This window comes from Triturus cristatus, chromosome 1_1, assembly GCF_964204655.1.
Source record: "Triturus cristatus chromosome 1_1, aTriCri1.1, whole genome shotgun sequence".
Lineage (NCBI taxonomy): Eukaryota > Metazoa > Chordata > Amphibia > Caudata > Salamandridae > Triturus > Triturus cristatus.
Window position 1 is genome coordinate 1142045128 of NC_140579.1, and position 22095 is coordinate 1142067222.

General features: G+C 49.1%; 1 protein-coding gene across 2 annotated transcripts in view; it reads left to right on the forward strand.

The window, feature by feature from the left end:
- The window catches only part of LOC146871739 (macrophage colony-stimulating factor 1-like), a 109673-nt gene extending 92661 nt beyond the window's left edge, over positions 1 to 17012 (forward strand). Inside the window, exons 7-9 of one of the 2 annotated variants that reach the window (XM_085651284.1) lie at positions 9872 to 9927; positions 10942 to 10991; positions 16276 to 17012. In XM_085651284.1, coding sequence (XP_085507410.1) covers positions 9872 to 9927; positions 10942 to 10991; positions 16276 to 16279 — 110 coding nt within the window. In that variant the 3' untranslated portion in view covers positions 16280 to 17012. Of the gene's footprint in view, positions 1 to 9871; positions 9928 to 10941; positions 10992 to 11664 lie in introns of both variants that reach the window. The other variant, XM_085651283.1, reaches the window with a different exon arrangement.
- Positions 17013 to 22095: the final 5083 nt, after the last annotated feature.

Below are 22095 nucleotides of genomic sequence, written 5' to 3' on the forward strand. Positions count from 1 at the left end.
CAACTAAACATCACACTGGATTGCACCATCCCGGTGTACAAAATTGTGTCAACTGCCCAAAACCACCCTAAATCATCCTTTCAGTGGCCCCCATGACCCACCACTAAAACAGAACACACTGATGCTGACTAACCGCTCCTACTCCAAGGACCACATCAGTCACCTGCCCAGTGACAAACACCTGACACAACAGTTTAGAGTCACTTGCCCTGTGACAAACACCCCACCAACATCAATGGAAAATTAGGAATAGATCATTGTTCTTCTTCATAAATAGCTTCTGAGGGAGCAATACTACCAACAAATAACACAAAAGGAGATATCACAACACCACCTCTAGCCCATGTAAAACCTCCATCAGGAACTCAAAATGATGAACTGAATCAAAACTCACAAAGGAATTTACATAAATGGTCTGGGTGGGTGGGAGAGGACAAGTTAGTGAGCCTGGTTCACTGGTAGCAAACTGAGGATCTGAACAAAGGTGCACACTGCTCCTGGCATGAGTGTTAACCCAGGTGCCTCCCAGGTGCTCTTGACCACTGCTACGTCACAACCTGGAAGTAGATGAGCCAGTGCGTGCAGACGCCGGATGTGGCCATTAGAGTCATAGAATGTTTTGATTTTCCACTCAGAGGTCCAAAGCCACCCCGACTAAGGGGCATATTAACAAGCCAGGCGATAAAATTATCGCCACTTTAGCGGCAGAAAACTGCCGCTAAAGCGATAATGGGCTTCAATTCCAATTGAAGCCCATGTTAGATGTCCTTCACATTTAACATGGGTTTCAATTGGAATTCCATAGAGCATATTATCAAGCCCATTATCGCCGTTTTAGTGGCAGTTTTCTGCCGCTAAAGCGGCGATAATTGTATCGCCTGGCTTGTTAATATGCCCCTAAATGTGCTCCTGCCAATACTGGGCTTTTCATTGTCTATCCAGAACCCTCTACAGAACAGTGCAGTGCAGATCTATGTGCCCGGGTACCAAAGGCTGCATCCTGTTTCTCCATGATTGCTATATTTGCAGATCTCAGTTCATTGCCCAGTTGTTTATTAGGTCTTGCCTAGCGTTGCAGCGCATGCGCTGCTTGCTCGGCGAGACCTATAGTGAGAGAGTAGATTTCTGAAGGGAACTTGAAGCCCCGCCCCTCTTTTTCATTGGCTGGCGTCACCGTTTATGCTAAACGGTGGCCTGCCATTGAAAATGAGGATTTTTTGTTGACGCCCTTTCCCCTTTTCGTCCGGCCCATCCAGACAGGATCGTCTGCTTTGCGGCTGTCACGAAGCAATTTCTTATCTTTATGGGGGCCATCTGTTTTCACTCAGTCCCGTGTTTATTTTTGCATCGCGCTTTAACTTAAAGTGAGAGTAAAAGCGCAATGCAAATATAAACAAGTGGCTGCCTTCCTGCAATGGCGAGCGCTTGTGTTATGATGGTACTGGAATACCTTACCGTTCCTTTGCAGCCCTGAAGTTCTTTAATTGTGCCTGGCAGATTGGACTGAAATTAAAGAAGATGTAAAGTGCTTGTGTACTGAAATTCTTCAATGCACGTTTTCTATGGACTTGATTACCAGTCTTTCTGATTAAAATTATGCTTATTTTTATTGTGTTATAACTTTTTTTTTTATCTTGCTATTTATGGATTGATCCATTTAATTGATTTATGCGTTTAAAACGAATAAAACAATAAATTGGAAATTTAGAACCGGTGTTTAAGTGATCTCGTGGAGTATAAAATTAATAATGCAAATGGCTATTGCGTTATGAAAATAATATTAAGAAAAAGCGCACAGTATTTTTAAAACAAGCCAACGCTGCTTTCTGTTGTGCCTGATAACTTCCCCCTTCGCATCTTTATTCAGCTGCAGGGGTGGCCCTGCTGCGTGCTAGATCTTAAAACTGGCCGAACTCAGCCTATGGAAGCACTATGCACACAATCAGAACCCTCTCTCCCCAGCAGGGCCCTAATCCTCTCAGCCCAGGGCGCAGAGCTCCTCCACTAAAACCTCCCTCCTCCCACTGTTACACTCACACTCACTGCAACTGCCCGTGCACCAGATCGAGCCGGAATTCTGCCTTCAAAACGATCCGAGCCGATGACTGCTTAGAAACCACAAACTGCTCCTATCCGACGGGGGTCCCGTACTCCCGGCACCCAGGGAATGCAGGTTGCGGTACGAGACGAGCAGTGTGCACAGGCAACGAGAGTCAGACGCTTGCTCTGCTGCCGCAGATCGAAACTGCCGCTGAGCGCCTCGAAGCGCGGAGATCCGCTCCAAGAGATACTGAAGCTGTGTCACTTAGGACGGGGCGACTTGAAGTCATCAGCGCTTACGGACTGCAGCCATGAGGAATCAGAAGGGCCTTCCTGAACAACAAACCGTTTCAGTCAAATACACATTGTACAATTTTAGCACTTACTATACACCGGGACCGGGCCTGTGGGGTGACAGCGGTGTGCCTGCGCCCCCCACCCGCCCCCATGTACAACACCTGCCACTGGACTTGGCATTTTAGCCACCAACATGTTGCATGCAGTGGTTGATAAACTGCGGGCACTCAGTTATGCCGGGAAACGCAGCACTACAAATCCCAGCATGCAAAGTAATAATACTCACGGACGAATGACCTTCAAGACTTGGCACCAAATAGACAGCTAGCCATTGCTATCACATAGATATTTTGCGAGTTTGGGCACTCTTCTCATTTTGATGTAGCGCTGACGTAACTTCGAGGAGCTACAAAGCGCTTTACTGGGAACATTTGATTTGCTGCAGAGATAGCTTGAGGATATGATTCTATACCCAGAAAGTTGAGGTGGCTGGTAAGATAGGCACTGGTAATTTCGATTGTATGACAGGAGAGTTCTGGTAAACCAGGGCATGCAGTATCTTCGCTGTAGGGTCCTTTCTGTGGCTGGTGAGTGCTGCAGTTTTTACCAGAGTTCTGGGTCTCGCAGTGAGATGAGCAGGCACGGACGCCTAGGGGGCTCTCCAGCGACTCTCGTGGGCACTGTACCTCATATCATCGCAGACCTCTCGCATTGTATATATGTGGAGCTGTATATGAGTATGACAGGTGCGCATCCAAACACCGATTACTGCAGATTTACAAAAAGAAACACTAATTCTAGTTCTATTGTAGTTTTCCGACTTTCTTGTGTGGCGGTAACTTTGTTTTTTAGTTCCTCCCAATTGTGACAGCTATAGAGGAGAGGCAGGGGGTTCACAGCAAGACTCTGTTGTCCTGTGCCTCTGAACACTTCCATGTGTGTTTGTTTACTTCTGAAAGTGTTCTTGCTACACTAACAATCCACCCACGCACTTCAAGGCTGAGACCCTTCCCACGCTTGCAACAGGGCCGATGTCTGTGCCAGCTTTCCCTCACCACCGGCCACAGCAGGCCGGGACGGCATGGGGCCGGACCCTGCACCGGGTCTGAAGGCAGCCGGGGCGAGGGTACAGCTCAAACATCTCTGCACCTCTGTTGGGATGGAGGCTGTACGTGTTATCTATCGGTCGAGGTGGCTAGAAACAGGACCGTGTTTCCTCCCGCAGTCCCCAGAGTAACAGGCTACTGTCCCTAGTCAGTCAAGAGCTCCTGAATCCTGCCATGAACCCCCGCTAAGTTGCATTGCGTGGTGTGCCCCATGCGTTATAGTGACATCACCACCACGGGACAGCCCGCGAACGCGGTAATGTCTTTCTAATAAGCGAATAACGTGAAATTAAATCTCTCTTTTAAAGATCATCATATCATGGCCCGGGGAGGCAGAGAGTGAGCGCCGATGGAGGGGGTTAAGAAATGCTGATTCCCCACATTCTCCTGGGGATCGGATTGACCTACATTCTTTACATTTCCAATGTTCATATGCTCTCGTCATCGCAACACGTGATCGCTCGGAAATGTTAGATAAGGCTTGTGCATAGCCTTTTAGGTTTATGGATGTGAAGCGGTAACACCAGTGGCACGGCAGGGGTGCCATCCCGCCACCCTTTGAGCTACAGATTGTGTAGCAACTTCCATGGGGGGCAGCGCAACAGGCTTTGTTGCCCCCCCCCGATCTTCTTCTTGGATTCTCTCACTACCACCCACCAGATGTGCCCGCATCTCGACTTAGCCCCTCTCTCACATTTATTTATCTTATAGCGCTGCTCATCCTAAAGTAGGGTTGTTAGTGAGCTTTATTCCTTTCTATGTCTGTGAACGTGCGGCGGCACAGCTCATCTCGATGTTTGTATATAGACATGGCTGGGGTTATTCTTACATAGTATAAACTAACCTCTGTGTATGCCGATTTGTGGCACTCTTATCTGAAAGAGACACGTTAATGATAGATTCCTTACCTTAGAATATCCCCAGGCTTCAGACTGGATCCGGAAAGTTTTTTCGTTAGCAGTACCCCTGCGCGTCAGTAGGTGGTGTCGTGCGGCTCCGCGTCCGTCGCTGGCGTCGTATGTGCCGAGATGACGTCACGGAGACTACTTAGGCGCCACCCATGCGTGCTGATGTTAGTTCTTCCTTTTTCCGCGCTAGTAAGCGCAGATCATGTACCTCAGTCACTTTTTGACTATCTTTTTGAGACTTTTGTCTCCTGTCAGTTGTCTACACTGGTGCACGTAGGGATTCTTGGTTTTAAGTCTTGTGAGGCCTGCAGTCGCAATATGTCAGTGGCGGACCTCCATGACGTCTGTCTCTACTGCCTGGAGACCGACCACGACTCCCGGGCCTGCATGGACTGTTTGGCCATGGCCACGAAGGCCTTGCGGGAGCGGCGCTGGAAGCTGTTTGAAGTCCGGCACTCCCCTCCGCGCCGTTCATGGTCCAGGGGCCTTTCCAGGAAACGCTAGCGGGGCCACCATCAACGCTTCTCGGGCTCCAAGTCTTCACCCTCGGATTCGGGTAAGAGACGACACAAAAAGAAGTCGAAGAAGCGTTGTCACTCTCCGATGTCCCCCCATTGATCTCCGGATGCGGACGAGGGGGACAGGGGTTCTGCCCCTGCAGCTCCTTTGGAGCCCGGGAGTCCCGCGGCCTACCCACCTTACCCGGGTCCGTCGGCGACTCCCGCTCAGGTGCAAGATTTTCTTGCCACCTTGGACCGCCTGTTTAGGCCTCGGGCTTCCGCCGGCGTGCCCTCGGGCCCCGCGGTCCGTGTCAGGATCCTGTCAGGCCGTCTGCGCCACTGGCTCCGGCCATGGCGCCACAAGGTCCCATGCTGCCGGCTCCGGCCCCAGCGCCGCCCTCGGCTTTGTCTCCGGTGCCGCAGTGGGTACCATTTGTCTCACCCCTGCCCCGGTTCTCAAACACTTTTGTCCCTACCTGGGACACGGCGCCGGTTCGGCCCCGTCCAGCACCGTTCCCGGCGCCGTTTGTTCCTACGCGGTGTGGGATGCCGTTGCACAGGTGTTGCCTCAGTGTCCTGAGGAGGCCCAGGCTGTGCTGTCTCAAGCTGTTGCCGAGAGTAAGGATGTGGCTAGGTTCGCCATTCGGTGTGGTTTGGACACCGCGGACTCCCTAGGTAGAGCCATTTCTACGACTGTGGCGCTTCGTCGCCATGCCTGGTTGAGGTCTACCGGTTTCTCACCAGATGTACAAAGCTCGCCCATAGACATGCCCCTTGAAGGCACCCGCCTGTTTGGCGCTAAGGCAGACCGTGCGCTGGAGCGTTTTAAGGACTCGAGGGCTACGGCAAAGTCCTTAGGTCTTTCAACGAAAAGCCCAGCCACTCCTGGTTTTCGTTCCTTTCGTGGCAACGGCAGGGGCGCCCAGGTACGTTCCTTCAGGAAGCCTGTGCAGAGTCAACCACAGCGCGGCCGCGGCTTCCGCAGGGGCAGGTCTGGGAATCAGCGTGGGGGTCAGTCCACCTCCACCCCCTGCTGCTTCTGCCTCCAAACCTTCCTATTCTGAGCTTTGTGGAGCACCCCACACCAGTGGGTGGCAGGATCCGCCATCACCTCCCACACTAGCACGCTATCACATCAGACACGTGGGTGCTGCAGATCATCCGCAAGGGTTACTCCCTTCCCTTTCAGTCCACCCCTCCAGCCATGCCACCTCAGTACCACTGCATGTCGGGGGAGCACTTGGCGACTCTCCAGCAGGAAGTTACGACCCTCTTGGCCAAGGGGGCCATCGAGTGCATTCCGGGGCCGGAAGTAGCGAGTGGTTGTTATTCCCACTACTTTCTGGTCCCCAAGAAGGACAAAGGGGGTCTGCATCCCATCTTGGACCTCCGGAACGTCAACCGCTTCCTCCGGAAGGAGAAGTTCAAAATGCTAACTCTGGCTCAGGTCTTGGCTGCCCTCGACCCTGGAGGCTGGATGGTATCATTGGACTTGCAGGACGCATATTTTTACATCCCCATCCTGCCGGGCCACCGGCGTTACCTGCGGTTCACAGTAGGCCACGAGCATTTTCAATTTGCTGTGCTCCCCTTCGGCCTTACCAGCGCCCCTCAGGTGTTCACGAAAGTGATGGCGGTGGTCGCAGCTCATCTGCGCAGGTCAGGGGTGTCAGTCTTCCCCTACCTCGACGACTGGTTGTTAAAGGCGGGCTCGCCCTAGGCACTCGTCTCCCGCCTTCCGACTACGGCCGACCTCCTGCATTTGCTGGGGTTCTCCATCACCATGCCGAAGTCGCACCTGAGTCCCTCTCAGCAGCTCCCCTTCATAGGAGCGGTTCTGGATTCGATGCGGTTTCTGGTTTATCCTCCCGAGCAGCGAGTCCGGGATATTCAGGCTATGATTCCGATCTTTCAGCCTCTATCCCGGGTTTCAGTCAGGATGACCATCCAGCTCCTGGGCCTGATGGCCTCTTGCATCCTGCTGGTGCAACATGCCAGATGGTATATGCGGGCTCTGCAGTGGGACCTGAAGTTCCAGTGAGCGCAGCAACAGGGCAACCTGTTCGATCATGTCCAGATCTCGGAGGGCACTGCACAACAATTGCAGTGGTGGCTCATGAATCGCGATTGGGACAATGGCAGATCCCTCTCCCTTCCCCAACCCGAGCACACAGTGGTGACGGATGCATCCCTCCTAGGATGGGGAGGCCACTTGGGAGAGGCGGAGATCAACCTTTTGAAGCTGCGGGTGATCCAACTTGCACTGAAGGCATTCCTTCCCTCTGTCCAGGGAAGTGTGGTGCAGGTTTTCACGACAACACCACCGCCATGTGGTATTACAACAAACAGGGCGGGGTGGGGTCGTGGACGCTATGTCAGGAGGCTCTGCGCCTCTGGACATGGCTGGATCATCAAGGCATTACCTTGGTGGTTCAACACCTGGCTGGTTTTCTGAACGCCAGGGCAGACAAACTCAGCCGCCGGTGCTTGATGGATCACGAATGGCGTCTGCACTCGGACGTGGCGCAAGGTCTCTTTCTACAGTGGGGAGAGCCTTGGTTAGATCTATTCGCCACCGAAGAGAACATGCAATGTCCTCAGTTTTGCGCGATGAAATTTCCAAGGCGGCACTCGCTCGGCGACACCTTTCGTCGCGAGTGGAGTTGCCGTGTGTTGTACGCCATCCCGCCTATACCACTTCTGCCCAGAGTGCTGAAGAAGATTCGGCGCGACCGGGCCCAAGTCATCCTTGTGGCTCCGGATTGGGCACGAAGATACTGGTATCCCGAGCTACTCAGCATGACAAACGATCCCCCGATACATCTGCCTCTTCGAGTGGATCTTCTGTCGCAGCAGCAGGGGACGGTCCTCCACCCGAACCTGTCCAGCCTCCACCTCCATGCGTGGAGATTGAGCGGCGACAGTTGACAGCTTTCGATCTTCCTCCCGAAGTCTGTGATGTCATTCTGGCAGCCAGGCATCCATCCACTAAGACGGTGTACGCCTGCCGGTGGAACACGTTTTTGGCGTGGTGCACAACAAAGTCTGTGGATCCCCTTTCTGCCCCTCTTTCTGAGGTCCTTCGGTTCCTACTATCCTTGGCCCGGCAGTGCTCTGCTCTGGGCACTGTCAAAGGTTATCTTTCAGCCATCTCTGCCTTTCTGAGGCTTCCAGATCAGCCTTCTCTCTTTAAGTCCCCGGTTGTTAACAGTTTCCTGAAAGGCATTACGCACACATTCCCCCCGTGCCTTTCGTAATGCCTCAATGGAACTTAAATCTTGTCTTGACCTATCTGATGTATGCTCCCTTTGAGCCCCTTCATAACTGTCCTTTACGTCTTCTCACTCTCAAGACAGCTTTCCTGGTAGCTATCACCTCTGCCAGAAGAGTGAGTGAGCTCCAGGCTCATTCTTCTAAACCTCCTTTCCTTTCTGTTCATCCGGACAAGGTGGTTTTACGAACTGGTCCTTCTTTTTTGCCAAAGGTTGTCACTTCTTCCATATCGAGCAGACCATTACCTTGCCCACCTTCTTTCCGCCTCCTCATCCTTCAAAAGAGGAAGAGAGGCTCTACCGTCTGGACCCGAAACGTGCGCTCTTGTTCTATCTGAAGCGCACACAGCAGTTCCGGGTGGATGGCCAGCTCTTTGTTGGCTACGTGGGCGCCGAAAAAGGTCGGGCTGTTCACAAACAAACCATCTCTCGGTGGGTCATTCTGTGCATCAAAGCATGTTACTCGTTGGCTAAGAAGGAGGATCCTGTGGGGCTGCGTGCCCATTCTACTAGGGCAACGGCAGCCACTACTGCCTTGGGATGCGGCGTTCCCTTGCAGGATATTTGTCAGGCAGCTACGTGGGCCTCGCTGCACACGTTTACTAAGCATTACTGCCTTGACAGTCAAGTCCGGAGAGACGGCTTTGTTGGCCGTTCTGTTCTCCGTGACTTTATGGTGTAATCTATTCGCAGACCCACTACCGAGGTTGGTATTGCTGGGGTATCTATTCTAAGGTAAGGAATCTATCACTAATGTGTCTCTTTCAGATGCACAAGTTACTACTTGTGTAACGATATATCTGTAAGGGACATTAGTTAGGGATAGATTCCTTACCGCCCCACCCAACCTGCCCGTTCTGTGAACAGATTTCTAGGGTTAAGGTCATCCCCTTTCAGGGCCCTAGTTTCACGGCACCAGTGGTCAGTTTCTTGCATGGCTCTGCATTCCTGGCGCAGAAAGTCGTGTACAGAACTGACGTCAGCGTGCATGGGTGGCGCTTAAGTAGTCTCCGTGACGTCATCTCGGCGCATACGACGCCAGCTACGGACGCGGAGCCGCACAACGCCACCTACTAACGCGCAGGGGTACTGCTAACAAAAAAACTTTCCGGATCCAGTCTGACGCCTGGGGATATTCTAAGGTTAGGAATCTATCACTACCTAATGTCTCTTACAGATATATCGTTACACAAGCAGTAACTTGTGCTTTAAGTCTTCTTCTCTCTCTGCCCCCAACACACTCTTTTTTTTTTTTTACTTTAATAAGCTCTGCGCCGTCTTCACGGACAACGCACTATGCAATGCAATAGGTGTTGCTTTTGGTATTGTAAATATCAATGCCTTTTAATTTTTTTGAAGGCATTGCCATTTACAGTGTCAGTAGATCAAAATAATGTCATTGCGAGACTTATTGCATTGTAAATGCTTGTTTCGTATTTCCGTGTGTCTGGGTTCTATCCTTCAGTACTGACTTCAGCTTTACCGTTTCCCCATTAATGTAAAATTGCACCAGTTGGTTTTCCATATAATGTTAAGATTTCTGTGACTAGCCACCGTGGATTGCTAGTTTTTAGAAGCATTTGTTTTTTTATTGCTTTTTGTGTAGTAGGTCTATGGATCTGTTCCTGATTTTCTGCATTAATGTATATTGTCATAAATACTGCACTTCTTGTGGGGGTGCAGCATCTGCTGGGGACTTTTAAGACTTGAGTGGCACAAAATATAATATTTTGTTCTTTCCCAAACAGATTTTAAGGCGAGAGCTACAGAGAACGACCTTCAGAACAGAGCATCAGGAGGAGAGGTGAGAACATTTACTTATATATAGTGTTTATGTTTGCGAGATTGCGTAGGGAGCTGGTACCTGGAGATAACTAGGTGGAATAGACAGAGATGTAGGCAACACGCGTGGGAATGGAGCTAATGGAGGACAGAAAAGACGAGATGAAGACAGAGATGAAGAGTAGTGCAGACAGGGGGGGACGATGAAGGCTGGGTGGAAGTTGAGGATTAGAAGGAGGCAGATGAAAGAGAAGATGGAGCTAGCAAGGAAAACTATAGAAGTGGACCCCGAGGGGCTGTGGAGTTAGTTGAGCAACAGCGATCTGAAGTGCTAGACACCAAGGGAAGGATGAAAGATGAGAGGTGGAAAGGGAGAGGAATGAAAATGGGACAGCAGCAGATTGAGTGGAGAGCTGGAGGTTGCGGCCGAGACCTTGAGGGGGAGATAATTACAGAGGCAGATAGAGGCAAACAGGCACAAAGTCAGAAAGGGGAACAGACCATGGCAGCCACGGGGGAGCATGAGAGCGAGAGGTGGGTGGAGGAATGGAGAGATCGGGACGGTGGAGACAGAGGAGGAGAGAAGAGAAAAAGAAACAGAGGTATGGCGGGGGAGAAGGAGGCCAGGAGGCAATGATGAAACTGGAAGGAAAGTGAAGCAAGGAGGGTAAATGGAAGTACAGGCTGGCTGGAGACAGAGGTGTGGAGGGGGACATGTATGCAGCAAGGCGAAATCAAGAAAGAGGACTAGAAGGTCAAATAAAGGACCAGGAGTGAAGAAGCAGTCTGGAAAAGAGAGGGGAAAGCGGAAGGGAAAGAGAAGCTGATCAGGAGGAGACAGAGACACGGAGTCAAAATGAAATATGAGCATGGGAGTCGAGGTGGAAACTAAGGGGCAGATCTATGTTGGAGTTGCGCCACTTTCATGAGCTCCTGGGCGCGAATCACTGTCGGGCAGGGACCTTTTGATTCAGTGCATCTTCTCTGCTTGGGGTAAACTGCGGACTGAATGCCTGTATTCCTTTCCTCCCCTTAGGCCTTTGAACATGCCAGAGATGTTCCGGCTGGGGATGGAGGAGTAAGGAGGTAAGTTGTGAGCTTCTGAATGAGCCAGTCTATTAGTGGTAGTGGAGGGGGAGGGAACGAGCGAGTCTGTGATTGAGAATGAATCCAGTGGCAACACCCAAGCCACTAAAGATCCAGCGTCTGCCCCAGTTATGCAATCCTTCCATTACCTCCTGAGTCTGGTCCAGAAGGGTATTGGAGGCCTCCAACTCCTCCCGTCCGGCCCTCACCCCCTGGACACCAGAGAACACCACTGCCTCCTGTATCCATCCCTGGACATCAGAGGACGTCTTCAGCTTCTGTGTCTGTCCCCTGGATATCAGAGCCCTCCAGCATCTCTACCCATTTCTATCTTAGGACTCGCTTTGCCCCTCTCCCGCAGCACAACAACCTAAAACCCATTTCAGCAGGGCAGCACAAAAGGCCAGAACCAGCATAATGAGCTAGAGCACAGTTCAGTGTCAGAACCTAGAGCAAACACGAAGAACATAATAGAATGAGTTGGAAACAGAGCAAAGAGTTGTTAGGGCTGACCGCAGCCACAGACCTTGATTGCAAGGACTTTCCGCTTCTTTGCTTCACATGTTTGTGTACACACACTATACATGTGTGTGTTGTGGTGTTTGTGTTGATATACGAAGTGCCTAGTCATGTAGAAAGTGCTCTAACCTGCTGTATCATCCCTTTCTTGTAGCTGCCAACTAAGGCTCGTGTTTAGAAGAATGAGGGTCGCAATGGCAACCACTCCTTCCAGATGAGAACCGGCACCTTGAGGAAACTGAGTGGGAAGGACCCTTTGAGACCAACCTGCCATGGCGTTGACACCCTCCCAACCCCATACACATTTTGGGAAGTGCCAACGGGCAGAAACGGAATGTGTGTCTTTGGGCGAACCACCACAAGTGGGAGCTGACAGCCAGATCGAGGGCAGGAGCCTCGCCTCGTTTCCATGGGAGAGACCACTCTGCCCCAGTCCCAGGCCTGACTGGTCCTCTTCAGAAGCATCCCTTCAAATGACTGTCTGGCCACTGATCTGCTCCCTAGGACTGTGGGCTTCTGGGCCCAAGGTCTTCCTGTTCCCCAGGCGCAGTGCAGCGCCATCTGAACTGTTTGCTATTTATATCTCCTCAACCGGTGAAAAAATGTCACCCTGGTGTTTCAGCGAGGAGAGACTTGCCCAGGATGCCCTAGAATTCCAGAGCTTGCTGTAGCTGCCAAGTCGGTCCTGTTTTAGCCATCTGCCTGTCACACTACAAGGCGCGGGCCCACTACATGGCGCGTGCCCGCAGTGGAGCACTCTGGTAAAACGTGTGCGTGACCAACCGTCCTCCTTAATCGACAGCTGCAGACAGGCTGCGTATGTTGCACTATTCTGGGAAATCACGGGCCACACAGCTGTATCTGTTGAACTGATATGGAGAACTCAGGGACTGTACTGGGCGATCACTGACCACAGGGTGGCTGCACGTGTCTGAACATCCTGGGACATGATTTCCAGTACATTGACTGCGTACGTTGTACGGTTTTGGGGTACTTAGGATCATTGGTTGAAAATGTCCCACAGAAGTCGAGGCCCACAGGCTTCACTGTGTGTACACGCCCCTGGTGGGTTATCCTGTTGACATTGATTTTCAGAGGATTGGTGACTGGATGCATGGGGGCCGAAGATAGTGGGTGAAATATATTGCACTTTTTTGAGATGTACGCACAGAGTGGAAACTACAGCAAGGAATGTGCAAAAAAAGAAAGCAGAGCTAGAAAGATCTTACTGGGCAGGCTGTTTTAGTCACATAGGATGGCGGCTAGTGCAGGAAATGGAAAATTCGGGAAAACACAATTGCATGACTAAAAAATGAAATGAAAAAAGCAAAAATGATTTCAGGGAAGGGGAGGAGGTAGGAGCTTACAGCACGGGACCAGGGGTACCATCAACTAATGGCTGCTCTTCTTGCCAAGCAGAGCAGACAAAGGAAGTCCCCTTGACCTTGAGAAAGTCACACTGGCAGTAATGACCCTTCTCCACCAGGATCTTCCTGAAATCAAGACTTCATTCTAGGGCTGTAGAATACACTTTCATGGTCTTGTCTTTGAAGAGGGCGCTGTAAAATACAATGTTTCGCCGGGGGAGGGTGCCCGGTAAGAGAGACCCCTCCCAATCCCTGATCACCCCTAACCAGTGGTGTAACATTACCCCCCGCAGCCCCCGAAGTGTGGGGGCCCAGAGCTCCAGGGGGCTCCTCCGGCACTGTGCATGAGAGGAAGGCTCCTGGCCTGATAGCTCCTGACTGGGTCCGGTTCATGGGGCCCCCTCCATGTATTTTGCATGCAGGCCCCCTCAAGTTTCCTTACACCACTCCCCTTAGCACTGGTCTAGTTGAGATGTGACACACACACAGGCAGAGCCCTATTTTGCTGAATATTCTCTCCACCAACACTCTCTTTTCAGATGGAGAAGATGACTCGGGCCCCCACAAACCTCAGTGTCCACCTATTGACAAAAAACGTTTTTACAGATGTGCTGTAATTGCCATCAGTACCATGGATCTTCTCCTTCAGATGGGCCAGTGGTACAGTAGATCCTCTCTGTCATAAGGGTTGGTGTTACCGTGTGTACTATCCATCAGAAGGGGCAGTGGTATCATTGGTCATCTCAGAAGTATCAGTGGTACCGTGGGTCCTGTCTATCATAAAGTCAGTCGTACCGTGGGTCCTCTCTATCAGAATGGTCAGTGGCACTGTGGGCCCCTCTTGCAAAACAGTCAATGGTACTGTGGGTTCCTCCACAGAAATGTCAGTGCTGCCATGGCCTAGCTTCCAAGATGTGTTGGTACTATCATGGTTTCCTCCCAATATGAGTTCATGGTTTCTGTGCCTTCTTCCCCTTCAGAAGGGACAGAACCACAGTGGTTCCCCCATCTCACCTGGATCAGTGGTATCGTGTGTTTTAGTGGTGTTCACGTGAAGCCCCTTCATGACGCCGCCTTCTAAAGGAAAATATGTACGAGCCGTCCTGGGACCACTAATGTTCAAACTGCAGCTCCAGGAGGAGCTGCCTATACACAACGTTGTGCAAGAATAACTTGAATTTGCTGTACTTTTTACAAGAATTCATACTACCGTATGATCTGCAAGAATAACTCTGTGCTACAGTATTATTTATATCACATTTTAGTGTTTCTGGTTTTTCAGCATAGGACGAGTGCTAACCTTAGGAATCTCAAAACTAGTCCAGTCTTTAAAGCACTTGCTGCAGGAAAATAAGTGTTAGTTCCTCTTAGCACTGTAGGAAGAGTTCATCATGTTGCTGAGGACTGTCAATGCTATTAGTAAATTTGCTTCAGTTCAAAGGTGAGACGTCCCAACTGTTTTCTATATCACTGATACCCAGGTTCTGAGGGACACAGAGTCGCCCCATTAACTCTAATGGTCCCTTCTTTCTCTGCATTAGTGGGAGAGCGATGTGAATGCTGCATCACGACTTGCAGATATATTGGAGTGCCAAGTTTTATCAGAATATTTCATAAGAATGCCCAAGGAGGTCCCCTTGTTGTAGAGGAATGTTTCGTGCTTCCAAGAATGACTAACCTTTAACTTAATCTCTCCAGCACTTGACTAACCCATGCCTGAGTCTCCAGCCAGCTTCACACCACACTCAACACAACAGTTTCACCATTATTGGTATTCTGTTACTTCCCTCAAATACCATCTTCCATGCATCGCCACCTAACAACCCATTCCTCACCCCTTTCATCCAGCCAACCTTTAATTTACTCGCTCTTCGTGTCGTCTATCACAATCCACCCAGATGTTCATCCACTGGGCCTTCCACTCAAGAGGTCTTCACTGAGCCCATCAACAAACTCTTCTGTCATCTAGCCCCACATTTATTTTGTCCATTCATCTATTTATCCACCCGGAGCCATCCAACCATTCATGCATTATCCCATTCCTCCTCATATCCGACCACCGACCCACCCAGTCTCCCACTTTCTTTCCACCATCCGTTCATCATATCACTCACCCTCTGGGTTACCCAACCATTTCACCCACAATCATTCTCCGTATATGTTCCGCCCCACCCAGTTCTCCTGACCTGTCCCCTCCCCAGGCATTTTTTGCACACGCATGACTCACTTAGTATTGTATATGCACAAGCTGGTCTTGTGCCCTTAAATAATTTTTTTAACATTTGGCCTTTTATATATAGAGTAAAAAGTTCTCTTGATGGGAAATTCATTTTGTGCCAACCCTTGAAAAGGAAACTTATTTTTGTCGGTTTGTTTTTATATATTAAATTACAAATAGTTTTACAAAGATAATGTGCTGTATTTTAAATAATGTTTTATTTAAGAGGATATAAATGTATTAAGTTACTATTTAATAAAACTTTTGATATGTTTTGTAAATATCTTGTGTTCGCTGGTGTGTCCTTTGTGCAGGGTGACTCGGCCACAGCCGTCCATCATGTCCATACAGGCACCTTATTGGACAGGCGCAGCTTGGAGGATGTGTAGAAGAATCATTACCTTAGGTGGCTCTATCCACACAGGGGCAGATTTACAATAACTGACGCATCCCTGCATATCAGCAGGGATGCGCCAGTAATTGTGCGTCACGGCTCCGCCACCATGGATGCACCGCATTTACAATGCAGCGCACCATGGGGCAAAAAACAGACAGATGCGTGATGCATCTGTGCCGTAAAGGCAGCGCATTGCTGGAGTTGCGTCGCAAGCGCGACGCAGCTCCAGCAAGGCTCTGGGGTGCCCTATCTCCACAATGCTGCGTCAATCCTTACACCTGCTTCAAGCAGGCGCAGGGTTTTGACGCAGCTTGGGCTCAAAAGTGACTGAGTGAAATCTTGTAGATTTCACTCAGCCACTTTTAAGAGGCGTTCCTGCGACGGTGCTGGAGCGAGGTTTTCCCTAAGAATTGTATACCTCCTCCATTTCATCATTTTGAATTAACATGAATAATTGATTAACATTAATAGTATTAATTGTTTGCTGTGGGTTTGATTAATCAACATTACTAATTATAAAATACACGTGGGAATCGCATTTGCATGGCTTGATTGATACGTAAACTAATTTCGTACGCATACTGATGTCAGATATTTAGAATTTGCATGTTATATGTTGCTTTTGTGATGTGATTTGTGAATCGTGCTTTAAATTGTGAGTATAAACTGCAATGCGTGTTGCATTTGCTAGATAAATACACACACATAAAGGGTTTAGTGAGGGAATAACATTTTGATAGTCATTTCCATGTATTAATTACGTTTTATGTTTCCTTGCTTAAGTTGACCTTTCTGGAGCGGCCACAAAATGGCTGCCATCCCTATTTTGACGCCCCGACAAGACATAGAAGTCACTGAGTGAAGTGCGCCTGCGCTAAAAGATGAGCAACAATAACCTCGTCCTGACCCTAGGCAGACTGTACTCGTGAAGGACATCCTGGGAGGAGTGCCAAGCATCAAACAAAGGACTTTCTTAAACTATGAACTGTTATAATTGATAACACTAAGGACACAACCCCGCATGGGAATCAACATGCCCTGAATGGACTAGAAACTGTTGCTAATTTATTCATAAATTGAGAAGCTGCACCTAATGCAACATTTAATGCATGGGAATCAGGAAGAATGATCCTGGTTCAACCAATCAAAATTGTTCTAAAACACGTATTGAAACATTTGTTGATAAAATTTTATTATAAAAGTAGACTAGAGAGAGTAGGACATTACCACTACCGCTCCCATCCTTTGCACACCATCACTTTACCAGATTGCCCGACGTTATGCTGACGGAGAGGACGGTGACACTTCTGGACAGCTGCTTACCAGAGACTCTGATGGACTGATCTGATGCCCAATTAACTTACGAACTGATTCTTTGATTTATGGGCATAGAGACGAAAGATCTGAATTTGACATTGAGGACGCCATTTAGCCAGATTAGGTAAATATGCGAATTAAAATATTGAATGCTATATGATTTCCTTATGCTTTAATTAGATAAACATATTATTGCATTTAAAGAACTGTGTCGGGTTATTATTTGAAGTATTTCAATGGATATTGTCTAGAAGAAATAAGTGTTGCTATTCCCAGCAACTGGCTGATCCATGGCCAATAGTATGGGAGGAACTACTAGGTTATAATGTATTGAGATCCTGGTGAGGTAGGGAGGTATAGGCAAACTTGTTATTACTCATCAGGTGATTGGTAAAATCCTCCTCCCATTTCCAGCGCATGGAATAAAGAAAGGACTCCCCTCTCTCAAGGACCATTGATCTGAAAGTAGAATGAATGATTGGTGTTATGGGCCCCACCAGTGAACGAGTGAATGAAATGTGGTCTGGTCTGTAGCGAGGGGATTTGTGGCATTCAGCGCTGGAGCAGTTTTCTTGGTAGCAGAATGATGGTCAGCTATTGTTTTGGGTTTAGCGACGATTGCTTGTAAATAGCTTATTGATTATTGATTGGTATTGATTTATGTACTAACACTCTATGTTGAGTCGCGTTGAGTTATATGTTGTTTGCACGGCTTCTGGGATGTAGGAAGTCGGAAGTTTAACAGTTCCGTAGTAGAGCAGAGGGATGCTGCTCTTGGGAAAGACGGGATCGTTATAGCCCTGTAGGCACACCGGGAAAACGTGTGACAAGTGAAGTTGCACGGCGCATTGTCTGGGTTCGATTCGGTGACATCGTCGTGCTTTGCCAATAGAGACATTTTCTGTGTGAGAGAAGTGTGTATGATAGCGAAGGTTACCTTTGAAATTTTGGTCTTTAAGTATCAGGAAACCAATTGGCATAACGATAACGCTTATCACTGAAAAGGTAGTAGGTGTTCTCTGAGCTTGTTAGAAGGACAAAGTAGAGGGAAGCGCTGCTTTGTTAACGAGTGTCATAATTCTGTAGTAGGACAGACTGTTCGCTGTTCTCGGGAAAGACAGGATTCTGTGCGTATGTACTACATTTTCATGTATGAATGAGCATTCGGGTTGATTGCGAAACTCTAGGTTATTTCTAAAATACCAGAGAAACAATTAGCTAATGCTTGCTAGAAGGGTGAAGTAGAGGGATGTGCTACTTTATCAACGGAAGTAACGATTCCGTAGTAGGGCAGAGGTAAGCGCTGCTCTCGGGACAGACGGAATTCTTGTGAGAAAAGTTTTTTTTGCTGTTCTTTGGTTAGCGAAGCAGACAATGGAGATGTTTTAGTGTTGTTATTAATCGAATCGTAAAAAGTTACAATAAGAGTTCACGGAGCGGTCTTGTAAAGGAGGGGTAGACGAGAGCAGAGCAGAGCGAGGTTAGACGTGTAAAACGCTCCGGATTGGTGCATTAGTGTAAAGCCGCGCTAGGAGTGGAAGAATACAGAGTGACGTAAACGCTCCCTGATTGGTATGTTAGTGTGAGTCGCGCTGAGACTGGAGGATTGTGATAGTGACGTAGACACCTCTGATAGGTGCGTAAGTAAGAGTCTTGCTGTGAGTGGACAGAATAGCGGTACCATTGTAAGAGGACTAAACAGGACACGGAAAACGAGAAAATGTTTTACCAACCACCGGAAAAGAAGAAATCGTGGTTTGGGAAAATTAAAAGATGGTTCAAGAAAGATAAAGTAGTTGAGACTAGGGAAGGACAGTTACTTCCTCCACCGAAAAACCCCGCATCTACAATGATTGCGAAATATGGGTATCATACTTGTATTTGGTTAGATAATTGGGTAAAATACACCAAGGACGATGGAGTCCTGGCGTTTCCAGAACATGGTTCCTTTAATTTGGCTGTCTTGAGAAACCTCCGAGACAAGATGATGAACTTAGAACCAAGACCTAGACCGACGCAGTTTGAGGCATTGACGGAATGGGAAGACGAAATGCATGAACGAGAAAAACAGAGAAGTGGTAGGGGATATCGATATATGTTTGGTAGATCATACGGACATGAGACACATGACGACAGGATGAAAAGGTGGCGGAATGCAAGTATGACTGATGGTATGTATCCCGTGAGAATGATAGGAGAGAATGAAGGGAGAAAATGCACTGAGAAAAGGCGGAATACGGATTCGAGTGGGTATGAAATGAATAAATCAGAAGATGATGTTCTTGATGAAGTGTTTTACAAAAACCCACCACCGTATCGATCAGAACCAGAGGCATTGACACCAAGTGCCCCAATGAGAGAAACATTACGAATAATTATAACAGAGACCATGTCACCAGAACTAGGGAAAAGTAACTCTGCAAGAGAGATAGAAAAACAGACAGGAAGTAGGGTAAATGATGAGAATTCAGTAGAACTGGCCAAAACTACCCTAGAATTAACTGAGAAAATAAGAGAATTGACCAAGAATCTAGAAGCTGTAACCGTTCCAGTAACGATAGGTCCAGTAATGCCCATATTTGAGAAACAAAAAGATACTGAACATTGTTTGACAGTGCCATACAGAAGCCAAAATACAATTGAGAATAATGAACGGAGTCAAATTGACAATCCGTGGGGACCGACAATGAATATGTTTGAACCGAATGTTTCAGCTAATCCATTTGTAAATCAGATTTACGCTGAAAAGAGCAGAATGACAATGGAAACATTATTAGAACCACAAAATGCCCCAGAACAAAATAATGTAAACAATCCAGTGGGACCTTCCGTAGATGAGTTAAACGAATGGATCAGAGCGTTACAGAAAAAGGATCAAGAATCCCAGTCAATAGATGTGGCAAATTTACGAATGGTATTGGAAGAATTAATAGTAGGAACCATCCCTACTGAAAAATTGAAAAATTACCAGGATGAGGAAAAGTGCAACCTGGAGAGCGAAAAACCTGCATGAAAGATTAGAGGAAATTGCAAATGAGATGGGAATAGATTTTGACAAAGTAAAAGCACTGCAAAAATCCTATCGAGTTGATTTCACTGAGAAGGATATAGAGAACATGAATACCACAGGTAGGATAAGTCAAATTAAGGACATAATTGGTTTGTTGAGAAAATGGGGAGATGTTGACAGATGGAGAAGCAAGTGGTGAAAAAGACGTGATAATATCACAGAAAGGACAGTTTTAGCATTTCCTATTAGAGAGAAAGAAAAGGTAACGACAGAATACCCCATGAGAGAGATTCCAGGGGGAGGTTATGTCCATGTTCCATGTGTAGGAGAGTAGGGTCTGCAATCCTATGATCACCCAGATTTTTTTGCTTTTTGCTTCATTGGTTTACGACTTTCCCTGGCTGTGGGCCTGCCAATCAGACCCACAGCCTAGCTGTTCCCTCTCGAAATGAACACACATGTACATTAGGTGCATCCACTAATTGGAACTGGGCCGCCTTATCAGTCCCTGTATCAGCATACCACAGGTATCCAGGGCATCGGTGTACCCAGGGCCTACCAGGGGCTGCAGCATGTATTATGCCACCCCTGGATGGCCGCCCAAATCTGACACAACTGGCTGCACGACAGCTGGGGCAAGGTGGTGTAATCACCCGTTGCTGTAGGTGTAGTATTCCTATACCTAACCCTAAAATGGACACATGGATTCCTATCAGTCACTCCTATGGCAGGCCTTATCAATCCTGAAGGCAGAGTGCGGGGAATCATGTGGGATGGTGCTTTGGCGCGAGCTGAGCCCGTCGACGGCTTGCGGAACCAAGTCCTAATAGCCGTTCCATGGTGACGCGTGCCAACTACCTTAAAATGCATTATAATCCTCGCGGTTACTTGCTAACTCTAGCATCGCATCACCCACACATGTCGAGTAAGGTGTCATATGAATTGGAATACGAACCCCTCGCCAATTCTGGCGACGGGGTTAGCATTCCCCCCTTTTAGAGGGGCACGACATGGAAGTAACCTTGAACCCCGGTTAAAGTTGACTCAAGCCTCAGCATCACAAAATGGATGCTGCCACCAGACACAAGTCTGACCTCCTGCTGCTGGGAGACCTTCCAGCGAGGGGAGCTTGGACAAAGGGTTTCCTGTCGAGGGTGGTGTTAGCACCATCCCAGACAGGGTTTGTGTATCTCAGGTAGGCAGGGCTGAAAGGAAGGTGATTGCAAGTGGCACCCCGGTGCTCACTGTGCATAGCCCGGCTCAAACCAGTTTCGGGGGCAACCCTGCCCCAGATCTGGGGCGAAGCCGGACAAAGAATAGGGGTGTAACCACCCCCCTCCTGGCCCCACCCATAGGTAGGACCTAGTCACGGGCCAGCCCCTTTTCCTAGAATAAAGGTAGGAGCGAGTCCCCTTCCCAAATTGGATAATTCTGAATCTTTAACTACTTTCCACGAAAGGAACTCTTGACTATTTCTGAAGACTCTCCCTTGTGGCTAAGGAGTAGCCACCCTGCACCAGCAGGCACCACCTAAGCGCTTGCGGTTTGCTGTACGTCTCTCCCACGGATCAAGACTGCCCAGCTCGACGAGACCCGGGTTCCCTGCCATCTCTGACCTCTACCTACATCGTCAGCCCAGCTGAGATTCGTAGGTGTGACGAGACCTGCGGGACCGGCCATCTTCAGAACCTGCACGACGCTTATCTAGCACGCCCACCGAGGGACCCTCGAGTGAGTGCACCTAGGGTTTGAGAAGCCCTAACCCTGAGCGGCTCCAGCACCGAAGTCTGCCTCCCCAGCATCCACGAGATCTGCGCGGGGGCCCTTCTGCTCCTTGCTGCTCACCGCGTTGTCTGACCACTCGCCGACCGGCTTGTGGCCCTCTTCACGACGCACCACGACAGTCTTTCATCACTGGTCTGGTTGCTCCAGACTGGCTCTTGCTCCCCTTCAACAGAGGAGTACCTCGGACCCTCCTGGTCCACTCCAGACGCCATCTTGACTCCACCGCGTGGGTTTGCCACTGCCAAGACCTGCTGCCCCACTCCTGGGCCCAGCATCATCGACAGCAGACACCTTCGTGGGACAGCTCGCCCTCCATCCTGGTCGCCGCCGCGCCTCCTGGTCCGAGGAACAGCCGAGTCCGACGTCATCCACTCACCTGGTCGAGGTGACTTCATCCGGTACCTTCCTGGTACCCACACGATCGCTGGCTAGCGGTTGAGAACTGAGTCCCCTCTGCTTTCAGGTTTCCTTCATCACCGATCCAGGCTTGG